This window comes from Centruroides vittatus, unplaced genomic scaffold, assembly GCF_030686945.1.
Source record: "Centruroides vittatus isolate TY-2023 unplaced genomic scaffold, ASM3068694v2 scaffold_861, whole genome shotgun sequence".
NCBI classification, from domain to species: Eukaryota; Metazoa; Arthropoda; class Arachnida; order Scorpiones; family Buthidae; genus Centruroides; species Centruroides vittatus.
Genome location: NW_027122718.1, coordinates 6,062,949 through 6,079,955, shown reverse-complemented (window position 1 = coordinate 6,079,955; position 17,007 = coordinate 6,062,949). Strand labels below are relative to the sequence as shown.

The following is a 17,007-nucleotide window of genomic DNA, read 5'->3' as shown; positions in this document are numbered from 1 at the left end:
CTATAGAAAAACAGTTATTAAGATAATTATTCCATAAAGAATAACTGGCATGATATTTAAAATTACCTCAAAAAGTTTCCTGAATGATGGATGAATTTGTGGATTGGGAATGAAAGGTAAGGCATAATATGGTAATACATCATCATTTTGACTTAGAGCGGTACCTTTTGTTTCTAGATATGAACGAAAATAGCACATGGCAGTTTCACAATCTGCATTTTTCTACAATAAATTAAAATATATAATTTATTTCAAATAGATTCTTTATACAATTGTAAAAGGATTATATTTTATATATTAAATGATGATACTTAAAAATATCTGTATGAAATATTTTTAACACACATATTTCTATTTTAAATTAAACTCTACTAAATTTAAAGATTCTATTGAAAGATCATAATAAACTAATACTTCTTTATAGGAACCATGCATATATTGCTTGGTAGTGCCTCACAGTGGCAAATTCAATAACAGTTTTTGTGACTGATTTGAACAATAAATGTGTAACAAAAAGTAATGTTACAATGGAAATAAAATATGGATTCCAAAGTATAGCAATTGAATACAGAGATCTGTTACTTTATCTCCTTATAAAGTTGTGATAGAGGTAAGGTAATTTTAATGTAATGTAATTTAATATTTTAATATAAAGTGATTTAACAACTTTTTGGTTTTAGGTTGATGCTAATTGTTAATTGTAAAGTAACATATGTAAAATAGTATACTGGCACAATGAAGTGACTTTCATTCAACACCTCTCATTTTGAAAGCCAGTGGACAGAGCAATGCAGCAGAAGTTCTCTGTGTTTGTTGGTTTACTCTTTGAATTATACTCTAAACTCCCTGCGATTGAGAGCTTGCATCTGAATGTTATTGGCACAGATTGATGACATGGCCGAATTTCATCTCTAGCACAGAGCACTTCCTGATGAATAATACAATGGTATTTAAATAACTTACATTTCAAATACTTTTCAAGCAGAGAAATACAACCATTCCTTTTTCCCACCATTAAAGAAGCTCCATCAGTGCAAATGCTTTCTAGTCCACTCAAGTCTTTGTCCATCACTCTCAGCACTTTCAATGCATCCCTTCAATGCTTAAAAAATTTTGGAACCTGTAGTTGTGGTTGAAAGCTGGCAGAGACCAAAATCTCGACTTACATCAAAATAAATGAGTAATTGTGCATTATCAATGATATCACAGCTTTCATTCATTGCAATTGAAAAGTACTTAGAAAGAGCAACAGAAACTTTAATTTGTTTCAATACATCATTTGCCACGTCTTCCACTCTTCTCATGGGAAAAGGATATGTTTTCAGCCATCTTCTTAACACTTGGATCGCCACTGTTTTCAGCAAAAATAGATAAGCTCTCTTTCACTATTTCAACATTTAAAAAGGGGTTTTGTCTTCAGCACAAAAAGTAGAGAAATTTTATATGACATTTTCATCATGCTCTTCATTTCTTCCTTCTTTTTGACAAAAAAATTTTTCTGAGATGAAAGCTCCAACTTCTTCTTTAAAATATAATCTGTTCTAAGAGAAAATCCAGCAGGAATCTGCTGAAGTCCTGATGTGTCTGTTTGAAGTGTCTTTCCAAATTGTATTTCTTTAGCACTGCAACTTTGGCAGAATAGATCAAACACAGGTTTTGATGACTTTCCTTGTGTGAAGAGAAATTGTTCTTCCCAATCATTATTAAAAGCCAGTATCACCACTCCATTTTCTGAGAGTCATTTGTAAGAACTTAATCCTAATTTAATCACACTTAACAAAAAATTTCAAAATTGAAAATAAAACACAATCACTGTCAAATCTCAACCGCTGGCAACCGTATGTAAAGATTAACACATAAGTCAACACAACATCAATAGTAGTGTTGTCATGTAGCTGAGAGCATCTCTCTCAGTGAAGCCATGTGTTTTTTCGCTGATGCACATGATAAAAATGTTAGTTGGTGTAATTATAGGGAATAACTTATACAGGTATACCTCACCTTATGTCAGTAATTGATTCCAGGAGAGGTGACGTAAGTCGAATTTACTTGTGTACTTATGACATAAGTCAAAACTAAGGCGGAAAATGCCAATAATGAGCACTTAAAGACCGCTAAATAAGACACAGAAACACAGATGTTTTCATGTTTCGTTCTCTAGGATTTATGATGATTATATTAACATTTACTGTAAATGTACATATTTTAATATGATTTTATTTGATTTTATTTGATTTAACGCTTTTCTAGTGATATTACGACTTCAATATTTGTGGAAGATGGATGTAAAGTCGAATAAAATGACTTAAACTTGATTTTTATTTTTCCATATACTTTTTTGACAAACGACGTATAATCGAGAACAACGTAACTCGAGGTATACCTGTATAATTTAAATTGATTTTTGTTTTTAATTATTAAATAAGTTATCAAAATATTGTTTGTTTTCAAAATTTATGCTAATGTTGATTAGTTCTCCCTTGCCATGTTTTTTAATGTTAAGGATTTCATATTGTTCCTTTCCTTAGTTGATTCTTCTTTTTTGCTCCATCACCACATGAGCCATTCTAAATGCAGCTGTGGGCCACAAAGTGGCCCACAGGCCTTGGGTTGGCCACCTTTGCTCTAATGTGTTCATGAAGAAGGATCAAATTTTGAACTTAGTTTTGACACAATCAATCAAGCTGCTTATGATAACTTATAAAAAGAGAAGGACTTGAGAATATCCATTAGTACAAAAGCACATTGTATTAATACATGGAATTTTGAATAGCTAAAATACATTAAAAAGAAGAGAAAATGAAGAGAACAATCTTTGCAAATGTTATCAATACATATTGTCAAGCAAGTGAAAGTAAATCAATAAAGAAATTCTAATGTTGAAGCATAACTGTTATGAAAGGATGGCCTTTTCATACATAAAAGTCAACTGTGGGGCTTTGCATTAGTTCTGATGAATTAATAGTTGATGATGAAATAGTTATAAAAATTTTAAAAGTTGGTTGTCCAATATGTTGTAGAAAGAAGCCAGTAGTTGGTGAAAATGAAAATATTAATGTAAACTATTTAGTTAAAAAGCAACATTTTTCTGAAATTTTCATACTTATTATACACAAACACAATTAGTCACTTATTGTTATGGTGGTAATTGTAGTGATTTTCATATATAGAGATCATCTGGTTTCTGATTACTTACATATACCTAATGATTTACTTTTAAAAAATATAATCAAAATATGAGTGAGTTTCTATTTTCTGTATTATGTAAAAGTGGTATGCTCTCGAAAAAACTTCATTATATAATAAAATTTATTTAATCAAGAATATTGAACTTAAGTAATAATTTTTTAAAAATATTTTCAAAGATTTTACTTCATAAAGTTCTGTTAACAATTCAAAAGATCTGTACCACTCATACAATAATTTTTCAAAATAGCCACTTGTGGCACTACCTATCATAATGTACTGACCCTATAAAAATCATAATTTCATTATCTTTGTGTTATATTCTATATAAGCTGAATTCGACATGCTTGTGAGGTTTCTCCAGTTATTCAAAAAATCCAATTACAACTGATAAATTATCTTTATTTTTTCTTTACAGAAAAGGAACATCAGCTTATAGAGAATATAACATATTAATATTATGGTTTCCCATGGAGAAATTCATTATCTTTATTCATTAAGAGAAAAGCTATATTTTGAGGAAAATGTTCATAATTTAATGCATGGCAGTTCATTAATCTGACAACTTTATTTTTAAAATATTTTATAAATCTTTCATTTACCATAAACTTTTATTTTATTATAATTTAATTAAAGAAAAATAAAATAAAACAGAAAAATTTATTTATGTTATTAAATAATAATCACTTTTAATTCAAAATTTCTTACCAATTGATTTTTTCTTCGGAAAGGAAAAATTGCAAAGTGGATCTGTAATTGAAATTCTAATTCTTCCATTGTTTTATTATTAGAAATTGATTTTGAATTTATATGTGAAGTCCAAACAGAAAAAAATTTAATTCGGTCTCCTTCATCAAAGTAAGAAAGTAACTGATCCTAAAATCACATAGAATGTAACAATCAATTTACATTTTAAGAAGCAATGAGTAAAAAATATGATGATTAAAAACTTTTCAGTAATATTTTACATTTAAGTAATTTAACAATGAATATTAATTACTACATATATAAACTGAAACAAGAGAAAGATAAACATGAACCCTTTAGATATGGGTTCATTGTTTAATGATATTTTTTTCTTATCTATTAAATTAAATAATGTAAACAGTCCATGCCATAGCCTTCACAAGGCTTTGCATCATTTACATAGAGGGTACACAAAAAAGGACCTTCAAGCTGCCAACAGAGAATTAACATTCTTAAAATTGATAAAATATCCCATACACATTCCTTTATAAATATGACCTATATACGGTATGCAGAGATATTTTATATTTATAAAGCAATGTGTACAGGATATTCTATCAATTTTAAGGACGTTAATTCTCTGTTGGTAGCTTGGAGGTCCTTTTTTGTATATCTTCTACATAAATGATGCGAAGCTTTGCAATGGCTATGGCATGGACTGTTTACATTATTTGATTTACTTTAGATAGGAATACACAGATATGAAATTTAAAAAAATAAAACACTTAACACCATATATCTATATATATAAAATAGAATGTGTGTGTTGTCCACTACAGAAATTAAAGGAGATTGTCTGCAGTGCTAAAAAGCAGTCTAAAAGACAACTTTTCATGAGGAATCTAATAATGTGATTTAAAATTACTAAAATTCATCTCTGTTTAGTTATTAATGAAAATGTACTGATATAAAATCGGTAAGACAACCCCATTTCCTCTCCAATTTAGGTAAACTTCATTGTTCAAAGCCTTAGAAACATTGAAGACTGAGAATCTGGTAATTTCTTCTGCAGAACGGGAATCAAAATTGTAATTCAATGTAATTAGTAGTTTTGTATTATACTAACAAAAATGCATGAAAGGTTTCTAAAATATTTAAGAAATGGCTAATCAGTTGAAACATGCAACTACAGCAGAAGTCAAAAAAATTTTGTTGCTGTCTCCCGACAAACATTCTTGATGCAATCAAAGAAATTTAAAATATTTTATCACTGAAAATTGATAAACTATATCCTTGAAGCAATTAATTTTTTATGTACATATTAAATTGAAATTGTTTTTAGTATAAATATTTTTATCTGTTTTTGTATCATTTGTTCCGAAATTTAAACATTTCTGTTGCTCATCAAACAATAGTTTGTCTTTTATTTTATATTTTATTAATCTTTACATAAACTTTGCATAATTGGAACTGCCACTTTACTGAGCCAAAGTGTCTCAATTAATCAGAATCAGCTACATTTTTAAAACATTAAATAAACAGCAATCATTTGTATCTTGCATATACACTATAATTTATTTTTATAAATTCATTCAGGTATTTATAACTATTGAATATTTATGTCTAAATTTTTATATTTTAATCTAAAAAATAAAAGTAAAAACCTAAAATGTATTTTAACTTTAAACTTACTTTAAGTTTCAGCATGCTCTCTCTCTTTTTAGATTTGGCACTACACTCATTAACAGGAATACCAAACTTTTTACAGTCCTCTACAAAAGAGTTGCAAGCATTTTCCAGTCCAAAAAATTCAAGATACTAATAGAAAAATAATTATCAGTCGTAAGGAAACCGCATTCGAATAGAAAAATAATTATAATAAATATATTTATATTAATTCTTGTAAAAAATTATCAAGACTAGGCACTTACTAATACAGTGGATGATCGGTTAACGAACAGTTTGGATAACAAACACTTTCATGAAATATTTTTATGTTCGGACAACGAACACATGTTCAGATAATAAACACCTCACAGAACAAACACAAGAAGAAGCGATGTAAAATAATGAATACCGATTGGTCTTCCCTTGTCTTTGGGCAACAATTTGAAACTTTTTGGAACGCGGAAGACGTCGACACCGATTGTACCGATTGGATAGTATTCCTCTGAACTTTGAAACTCTCCCTTGTAATTCCAGACTTTTATTTTTCTGACAGAAACAATTTTTTTATAGTAATCGCGAGACTGTCGGGCAGGCACTTGTTAAGGTTTGTGTTTTATTTTCGAAAGGTGAGAGTATAATAGCAAAGGTAGAGAGTGGGCAGAAGATGTCTGATGTTGCTGGGCAGTATGGCTTGAACAGGTCTACAGTAGGCCACAGTTCAATCTTATCTAAGAAAGATACAATATAATCAAGAAGACTCAAGCAACTAAAAGAGTAACAAAACTCACATTTGAGAAATAAAGAACATTGAAGAACTCATAATAGAACCTGAAACAGATCTGACGACAGAATGCCAAGAACTCCTGAATGAAGAACACCAAGAAGCTCGGCGAGATATGTTTTCTTCTGAAAAAAGAGGATTAATGCCGATATCTGTATTAAAGATCTTTTGATGAAGTAGGAGGATGTCAGAACAACAGTCTTAGAATGGCATCCAAACCACGTTGAGTTTAATAGGCTTGGGGATCTCTACAATTATAATGCTATTAATTACTTCTGAAAAATCCTGAAGAGAGAAAAGCAATCAAGGTTAGACAGATCCTTTAACCCCCACAAATGGAAAAAACATGACTAATAAAAATGCAAGACTGTGTATATATGTATTTTTATTATTACATATAAATAAACATAGTAAGAAAGTATACATTTTTTATTTTTTGGAGTTTTCAGAACAAATTAATCAAATTCCCATAAAAACCTACGGTAAATTGATAATTGGTTAACGAACAATTTGGATAGCAAACAAAGTCTTGGAATGGATTATGTTCATTAACCGATCACCCACTGTATAGCTGTATATATATATATAACTTTAATTTATTATGAAACATCTAAAATATTTAATCATTAAATTCTAATATATGACATTTTGGAGTTTAGACATAAAATTTTAAAATAAATTATTCTGAAACTGTAAAGATTTTTACTTCTTTTATCAAGCCATTTAATTCGCCATCAAAAGGAATATTTGAGCCAGACATCTTGCATATCTGTCTTCATTTAGGAATTAACAGATCAATCACTGATAAAAAATGAAACACTGTAAAAATGTTTTTCTAAAAACATTTTAAAAAAATATATTGATGTAAATATGAAATAAAAATATAAAAATGATATTTAGTACTTACGAAAGATGTTCAAGAATTAAATTTAATAAGTCTACTATAAGCATATAAGTATTAGATATAAGTAAAGTACTATAGATTAGTGTTTCTCAATCTTTTCTCATCATGGATAGGTAAAATTATAGATAATTTTATGTGGACTGATAGTTATGCAACTATGAATTATGCTTATTTATTACTCTTATATATATTTATCTATAGTTACTTTACATAAAAAAATACTTACAGTAATTCTAGATTACTATTTAAATGTCACCTGTAATCAACTGCACCAACGTCAGTATGGTCAAATATTTTTCTGCAGACTGGTCCTGGTCCATGGACTGGTGATTGAAAAACACTGCTATAGATAACTACTGATAACAAGATGATATTGAGACAGAATTTAATTTAACAATTATTAAAAATATTTTATAATGCAATCTTAACAGAATCAATATTGCAAAAAAATGAATTATTTTCTTATTCAAAATATTACTTTATTAATGATAGTAAACAGTAGAATAAAAAAAGGAATCAATTATAATAAAATCAATGCTTTGTCAGAAACTATTATATAAACATTAATTAATTTGGTTTCTTGAATTTATGGTAGTTATTAATTAGTAATTATCAAAATGTATCAATTTTCAAAATTTTTGAAAGTCATAAGTATTAAATTGTATAGGGTCAATGTGTGTAAATATGAGACAGTCTGAAAAATTGGAAAATATGTGACAGTTGTGAAATTTGACTTAATCCGTGTCTGATCGATCTGTCCTGTACTAATACAATGGTAAGTTTATTTAGTGCTTTTTAACATACGACTTTTCTGAATGAAAATGACTATGGTTTCGATGAGTCTTTTTAATTTTTAAGAAACTACAAAAATAGGTGCAAAAACTTTTCTGTCAGTTCAACTAACTTTTGCTCTGTATATGTCTGCAAAAGACATGTATATTTAATTAGAAATTTGTATGTAGTATATAAATGCAGCTTCAGCTGCTAGTTGTTTTTAATTGCATATATCATCTTTTGTCTGAGTTTTGTGCATTTCAAAATGAGATAGAAAATGACACACACTTTAGGCAAAAAATGAGACACCAGCTTTTATTTACCAGTCATTAACTTTCATGAAACTTTTTTAAGTTCAGCCTGTTAATATTTTTGAGATGTAATAGGTCTACACCTAATTTAACCTTAATGTTTTAATACACAGAAAACAGCAGAACTATAGTTTTATTTACATCATTATTTTTATTCCATGCTAAGTAAATAAATAATCAATTGTTCCTAAAATGTTTTATTTTGGTATATGCCTATTTTACTTAGACTATGCTAGTTATGTAAATTTTCTTTAATTAGTGGTAGGCTTATTACTTTTTCTATGTTAATATCTCTTTTAACAGGCCATTGAATAAAGCTTTATATGTTTCCTATTAATAATGCATTATAGGAGAGGAGAAAGGGAAGTAGTTTGTCTTCTGCTGAAGGAGGACACAGTGCATCCGAAATATTTGTGAAAAAAGTCTATTTACTAATTTGCATTATACTATATTTTTCCTTTTCTCCTTTCCTATAGCCCAGTGGTCGGCAACCTTTCTGACCTCACGGACCACTAAACTCACAATTTTGAATCCCGTGGACCACTATCGTGAATTTTTTTAAACGATACAAAGTCTGTAGTATAATAATGATCATAAAAGTTTAATTTTACTATATTAATATGAAACTCGTGTGTTTAATTATAACAAATTAATGCAAGCCTAAAGTTCATTGCTGCACGTTTGAAATAAGTTTATGGATTCTTAGCACTTTTCCACGAAATTTCACTCACAATATTGTTTATTGTTCATTATTCATTGATAACAGTCACTTTGTATTTGGTTTCAGATTCAAATAAAAACCACCAAAGAGTGAAAAATAGCAACTAAGCATTTCGCATTTCTTTTGTAATACTTTGCGTAACCTTCAGTTGAACAATGTCCAAATTTCTCCACAGACCACCTAAATTTTCTTGCGGACCACCGGTTGCCGACCGTTGCTATAGCCTACTAAATTATTAACTCAGTTTACTTCAATTAAAAAATTTCATGTGAAAATGTCAAAAAAATAAGTTTTACAAAATATCATTTTTAAAAATTATATATCTTGGGAACTAAATATCATGGAGCAATGTTTTATACAAAAATGTCTTGCATTTAACCTGTAGTACCTGATTATTAACCTCCCTATTGACATAAGCAAGTCCTTATGGTGATATAACGGGTGTCTCATTTTACACCTCCCAGGGCTCATATTTTAGCTTTTGAAGGTAAAATATGAGACAGGAAAAAATCTTTTGCTCAACATTTCTCATATATAAGAAAAATGAATATTCCATTAGATTTTTAACACCATCTGTAGACCTTGTTGGTAAGTTGTATAGATTACTCCCTACGGAATTTCGAGACTGAGTATATATCTGAACTCGGGAGACCGAGACGAGTTCAATGATACTCTACTTTTGGACCAGAGACGAAAAATAAGGTAGTTATCATACTTACGATTTCTTACCTTTCACAATGCATTCTACACTATTTTAGAGTTTTCCACTTGGTGGTGTGCTGCTTGTAGTTTAGTATACATTTCCTTTTTTTTCTTTTGTTCAAGAACTACCGTGAATCAATAACTAGTGATGTTAAACACTGGGCGGCCTGCCGGCAGCTCCCCTCCGGGAGGAGTCCGTCGGGAACACAAACAGTTGAACACCATCTAGTGGAAAAGTCTAAAATGGCATAGAATGCATTGTAAAAGGCAATAAATCATAAATATGATAACTTTCTTATTTTTTGTATCCGGTCCAAAAGTAGGGTATCGTTGAACTTGTCTCAGTCCCGAGTTCAGATATAAACTCAGACCCGAAATTCCATAGCGAATAATCTATACAACAGCCCCTTGTCGTGTATTTCTCTTTGTAAAATACTGATCCTAACAAATGCTATTACAAAAGTTTTGAAAAGTGTCTCATATTTACCCACATTGACCCTATCTTATAAATGAATGTTCACAGCAAAAATGAAAAAAAAAATAATAATAATTTTTAATTAAATGACAATTAACTGATTTAAACTTTTTAGAATTTAAAATTGCAAATGAAAAATCCATAAACTTCTGTTGTCCATACTTAACTCTAAGCTAACTCCACTATTAAATCAAAGATTAATTTCATTGTTTCACTGACTGAAACAGTGAAATAAATCTTGAAACAGCCAAAATATAAAATAAAAGGTAAATGTTCACCTAGGTAGCCTAATGGCAGCACCTCTGTTAACAGGGCACTGGTTGTTTTCACTACTTTTTTAGCAAAATTGATGTTTTATTTTGTATTTTATTATGTAAATCACACCACCCCCACAATTGTTGACCCTTTGCGTGACATTCATCTCTGAGAGTCAGTTTTTAACACATATCAGTCTACCACTATCCTACACTAGCCCTAGAACTATATAACATCAAGTACTCCACGAATAGTCAAGTGGGCTACTCAAAGCCAGCACAGTCGCGTGGCTAAATTGTTAAACAGAATACCACCATTAGGGCTACCTAGGTGACCATCTACCAAATAAAACAGCCTACATAAAATTTATATGGAAAAAATAAAGAAAGAAGTTACTTCTACATAATTTGTTTACCTTAAAGTAAAAACTTCAGTACAAGTGGAGAATTCTGTAAATTGAAATTTCAATCACCTCTTCAGCTAACCCCTTCTATTATTCACAACAAATGTAGAAAAACAATATTGCAAATGGCTGTCCTTCCATTCTTGAGTTTGAGGAAAACAAATTATAACACATTTTAGGGTTGGAGAAGTCTGTAAATTGAAATTTTGACTTCCCTTTCACTCCTCCAACCAATAATGCTACATATGGAAAACAATGCTTCAAAGGAACTGAACTGCTGTTCTCAAGTTTTGAGGAAAATATCTCAAACATAATATTTATTCCGTATTTCAAAACGATTACTACTTGCGAGACAACACAATCTAACAGATAAATAAATCCAGCTCCATATACGTTATATAGCGTACATATAGTTTACAATCGCTCACGAGCCTTGCAAGTTGCAACCACGTGGCGTCATTACCGAATCGTACACTAGAAGAGCATCAGAGTGCGGTGCATATTACGTTGCGGATATTTTCCCCCAAAACTCAAGAACGGGTTCAACTCTCTTCACGGCATCGTTTTCTATATGTAGCACGATCAACTGATGGGGTGAGTGAAAGGGAAAGTCGAAATTTTAATCTACAGACTTCTCTAATCCTTAAACACATTGCAACTTCTTGTTGCAAAGTGTTTTAGGATTGGAGAAGTCTCGCCCATAAGTCGAGAACGGGAGGCGGCACGTTTTTACATTGACATTGTTTTGTTAGTGACGACATCGTTTTCTGCATTTGTCACGGACAAAAGAAGGGGTGAACCAAAGGGGGCGGGTCGAAATTTCAATTACAGAAGTCTCCACTCGAACCTAATTTCTACCAAAATAAGTCTTCATTCGCCCATTTAAAAAATTTAAATAACATTGGATAAAATGATTATATAAATTTTATATGATTTTAAATCGGAACAACTTTAACTTACGGATAAATAATTCAATGAATAACGATATCAATGTTTACATTCTCTACGGTAAATCATAAAGAGCCCTCTATGAATTACTATCTTTTAATAAATAATTCTTCTTTATATAAAATTTATAAATAATTATTTATTAATATTATTATGAAAATATTATAATTAAGTAATAAAAAAAATACAAAACTAATTTTTTTTAAATAAAAATTTTTAATCTTTTAATTAAATAAACGTTTTAATTTAAAATTTGTTATTTTATGTGTTTAGTATTATTTTATATTTAAAAAAGAAATTCGATCATTATTTAATTAAACTTAAACTAAAAATTAACTTATTTTTTAAATTTAAGTGTTGCCAAATGACTCTTCAATTTTGAAAGTCACGTGGATTTCGACTTGATTAATTTTTGTGGCGAAGAAAGATGGCCGATCCTAATAAAAAGATCGATTTGGGTTTATTAGAAGAAGACGACGAATTCGAAGAATTTAGAACTGAAGGTAAAAAATATTAGATATAAAAACTATATCGATTTGTCGCTATATTTAGTGCAAAGTTTAAGTCTTTTGTTTACATCAGTCTACTATTGAATACTCAGTTTCTCATTTTGATAATGTAGTTTAATTAATGGCAGTATCCTAATTGTATTTCTGCTTATTAATAAAAGGCGAATCATACGTTACGAAGAAAGATTCAAAATAAAGATAGGTGTGCTTATTAATGGTTTGTATTTGAAAGAAAGAAAGATTATAAGAAGCTGTTCTCCAACACAAACATTGAGTACAGAAGCGTCATGATTTGCCAATTACTATTGGCATTTTAAAATATAAATTTTTATTATTCATTTACAATATATATTTCTCTTCAGTTTTCTTCCCCCTCCGTGAATCTAAATGAGAATCTGTCAGTTTGCCGTTTTTTCGTTTTTTTTTTTTTTTGGTCATATATGTGGCTGGATGACAAGACAGCTAATGTGTCCTGTTGTTCTGAGAATTCAAGTTGAAGCCCAAGTTAGATCTTCAGAATTTGTGTTGAGTGCAGCTCTAAATCAAACTTGATATGGTTAATGTTACTTGTAGTAGCGAACATGGCTTCTTGTCTCTGAAACAGTGGGGACGCACGTTCTAACCTAACCTATTCTAATAATTTGGTTGGCAATAATTATGGTAATTTATTAGAATAGGTTAGGTTAGAACGATGAATCCCCACTGTTTCAGAGACGAGCCGTCGTGCTTTCTACCATAGGTAACATTGATACATTTCAGACCATGCAAGTAATCGGTTTCTAATTGCAGCAACTTTTTTTTATATCTCAATTAATTTGATCTTTATAAAACCCAGCGCAAACTGGTTGGATGCAATGTTGAATGAAATTTGCATGGTTGTTGTGGGTTTGACAGGCAACCGTGTGGTTATCGCTTTTATGTCGTACCCTTCGACGACTCTCGGATCTAACGTGTCGGGATTTTTGTGCAGTGGTTGTGAGATGCTCGTGCACTGTGAAATATTTTTACCACTTATTTTGGCAACAAGTTGCAATTTCAAATCATAAAGAACTTGATTGATTATCACACATATAAGAACATCACAATTATTTCACTAACGATATTTTGTATATTGCTTATTAATTAATTCATTGACAATAAAAAAACACACAAGAGGTTGTAGTGCAAAGCTTATGAAGCAATGCAATCACGATCACTTTTATCATTTTGTAAACAAACTCTTTCCAAGTGGTGGTTTGTAGAAGGGTAGAAGAAATGTTCATTGGTTCTTTAGCATTACGTCATGAGTGATATCACAAGCTGTGACATCACTAAATCATCAAAGGAAAACAGCCCCTTGACTACAGAGAATTTTTAAATAAAAACTGACAATTGTATGTTAATCTAACTGGACAATAGTTAATGCTGACTAATGAGTGGTAAATTGTAGAAATGGGGAAATTAAAACATTCTGTGGGTATTGCACTTTTACAGTTGTTTCCCCCATGCACCACTTACATATTTGTGTTTTTAGTGCATCTTTGAAACGTAAAACACTTACATTTAGAAGAGAAGTGGTTTTAACGAGTAGCAAATTTTTTTCAACTTACTCTTTTCTACCTTAATAAAAATATAATCTTCTATAAAAAGGATACTTGTCAAAACATAAAATTTCGACTGGTACCACTGCATTTTGTTTTAGGTGAGTTTTACTATATTTATCAATTTTTGTGCGAGCTCATTAAGTGTATTTTAATAAATCAGGATCACCTATTAATCGGATAAAAAAATGTTAGCCTTCCTCTAAAAATCCCACAGGTAAAATGCTATAATTAGTCGAGGATTTTAGTTTCTTTTAAAACTAAATTATACTAATTGGCACCTCCACTGATTAATGGCCAAGTGACAATTAATTTGCCAATAATCAGAATAATCAGTAAATAATAATTGCATTCAAAAACATAATTGAATAAGTTATAATTTAAAAAAGTAATAAACATTATTTTTTAATGTTTAAAGAAATGATAGCTTTATTAATAATGATAATTCAGGATAATCATGGTAACACATCCAGTTTTGTTAGAAACTACTAGATTTTTGATTCCGTTTTTCAGTCTAAATTTTTATAGTTGGTGCGGCAAAAGAGTAGACACGAGTCAGCCTGATCTGGAAGGGTTCATGTCAGATGAAAGTGATGAAAGGAAATATGCAATTGTGGGAGTAAAGATATTTTTAGAAAAATATCTTTTTAATACTTTCTGGTCTATGAATAAGTATCACTTGTCAAGCCAGTTTTCCTCAAAAAGATGAAGAATGAGTTTCATTCATAGTTTTACATGTTATTCTATGGAGCCTGACAGCTTAGACTCATCTATAGTTACAGTGACCATATGTTCTTTATTTCACTGTTCTGTCCTTTAGATTTATTGTTTCTTAAATAGCCATTTTGTCCTTTATGTTGTGAATCAAAATAGTAAATTGAATATTGATGCCCACACATGGCATTAGTATTCAATTTACCAAACCTGCATTGATTAAATAGCTGGGACAGCTCTTTGATAGAAATTAAAGTATTTGAATGGGTCCTACTATGAGAAACCCCTCTGCAGTGCAAGGAAGATTGAGGAAAATGTTTTGTTCATTTCCAGTCACTGGAACTTAAATATAAATGTCAGTGATCTATTTGCTGAAATTTTATGTATTAAACGTTATAGCATTTCAATTTGGATTATTAAAATTTATGGTAGTAACCCAACTTGATCAAGGATGATTTATGGCATTTATTTTTCAATATTTTCATACAACTTTAAACCATAAAGAAATAATAAGTTGTGCATAATAAATGAAAAGTTAAAATTTTGTGGAATAATCTTTGTAGAAGTTGCATTCAGACAGCTTTTTAAAACTTTTTTTTAGATTGGACAGATAAACCAGATAATGATCAAGAAATAAATGTGTGGGAGGATAACTGGGATGACGATAATGTTGAAGACGATTTCAGTCAGCAGTTGAGGTTTGAATTATTTAATAATTTTTCAAAAAATAAATAAATATTATGTATTACATTATATCTTAAATTTCACTTTAAATCTTTTATTAAATTTGAATGATGTATAATTTTTTATTTTGTAGAGCTGAATTAACAAAAGAAAATCTCCTCCAGAAATCAGATGATAATGCAATGCAAACATGAACATTTTTATAAGCTTAAATATTATTCTAATGTATTTATTGTTTTTTTTTTTTAATACAATGACATTAAAAATAAATAACGAATAATTTTGGTTTGAATATAAGTATCTATAAAGTGATCTATACACCTGAATGTATAAATTTCAATTAATAATAATCTGTTTAAAAATCGTATCTGAATTTTCTATCTGATTGATGTTACTAAATTACAATAAAATAAAATATATTTTATGATCTAGTTTTAAATTTATAAAATTGAACTGTATGCACATTATTTTCACATAGTGTTTTTTCAATTTATTAATCTGTACACAGTTTTTAGGTAATTAAATCATGTCTTTTCTTCTTTAAAAATGTCTAGAATATTGAGTGGAGTATTTCCGAACATACTTTTCCACATTTACAAAGCATATATACAAATTATTTGAATTTTTTTTTTTTTTAATTGAACTGCTGGGCAGTTAAGATCCCCTGCTCTGTGGAATCCAAGTATTTGAAAGGAATTTTTCGTGGAAGGTCAGTTCCGAGTATATTGGGCCCCGTCCCTCACCAACTAATTGTTTCGTTGTAGGCTTGGTTGAACCCATAGCAGATTTGGAAAAAGACCTTAGTACTCACAGGGAAAAGGTCAAAAAAATGTGAAAAGAAAGCCTTTAATTTGAAAATGAATATGTTGCTTCTTTTTTTGCCAGGTGGTTTGTCCATAAAGATTTTGAGTTTAAATGAAATCGGGACTAATTTTTTGTGGGTAGATCGAGTCGAGACATTGTGTCCATCTCCCACTTGTGCTAGTTTATTTATCTGGGGTGGTGAACTTATGACATACGTGCCCAAAGTGGCAAGTCAGGAGAAATCATCTTATGCATAATGTATCGTGATCTCAGTTTATAACCTGCCTTTCAATTATCCTTTTGGTTTATTACTTTATTGACCTCTTTTCAATTTCAATTTTATTCTAATTAAAGCATATTCATTTCAATTCTTTAAATATCATTATTGCAAGTCTAAAACTTGGTGCATACACATTTTTAAAGATAATTATGCTCACTTTGTGGTGCACAGACTCAAAGATTTGCCATTTTCATGAAACCATCTCCGATCTATATTGAGAGTCAGATTTGTCATTAATAGTAAAAATTTAGGAACCAATATAATCATTGTGCTGATGTGCAAAATATTGACTTTATAACATCATTTAATGTCCAGTTAAAACAAGATCTTACGGAGATGAAAAAAAATTGATTTCTTATTTATTAATTGAATATATTGTATCAAATTCAGTATTGTTACAATTCAAATGATATGAATGATAAGATATTAAAGTTACTGGAAGAAGAAAATTTTTTAACATTAGTTCCATATACAGTAATTTGGAAGTCATGTATTTTGTCTACCATAACATTATATAGTCGTAATGATTGTACCTAGGGGCAAGAAATTAAGTAATCTAATGAAACTTAGAATTACATTATAGTTCGAGACAGGAAAATAAAATTACATTGCCAAAGTCTC

At 29.7% G+C, this 17,007-nt stretch overlaps 2 protein-coding genes across 2 annotated transcripts in view; one reads left to right on the top strand and one right to left on the bottom strand.

The window, feature by feature from the left end:
- LOC136990110 (lisH domain-containing protein ARMC9-like) overlaps nt 1–11,863 on the bottom strand; it is a 44,092-nt gene extending 32,229 nt beyond the window's left edge. The window contains exons 1-6 of the mRNA XM_067288468.1: nt 11,828–11,863; nt 7,483–7,549; nt 7,029–7,123; nt 5,566–5,691; nt 3,895–4,062; nt 67–222 (exon numbers count right to left, since the gene is read on the bottom strand). Coding sequence (XP_067144569.1) covers nt 67–222; nt 3,895–4,062; nt 5,566–5,691; nt 7,029–7,082 — 504 coding nt within the window. The 5' untranslated portion in view covers nt 7,083–7,123; nt 7,483–7,549; nt 11,828–11,863. The remainder of the gene's footprint in view (nt 1–66; nt 223–3,894; nt 4,063–5,565; nt 5,692–7,028; nt 7,124–7,482; nt 7,550–11,827) is intronic.
- A 315-nt stretch (nt 11,864–12,178) lies between these two features.
- On the top strand, nt 12,179–15,582 carry Sem1 (Suppressor of exocyst mutations 1). Its single transcript, XM_067288291.1, has 3 exons — nt 12,179–12,318; nt 15,220–15,316; nt 15,436–15,582. The coding sequence occupies exons 1-3, from the start codon at nt 12,243–12,245 to the stop codon at nt 15,494–15,496; spliced, it is 234 nt and encodes a 77-aa protein (XP_067144392.1). The 5' UTR covers nt 12,179–12,242; the 3' UTR covers nt 15,497–15,582.
- The last annotated feature ends 1,425 nt before the right edge of the window (nt 15,583–17,007 follow it).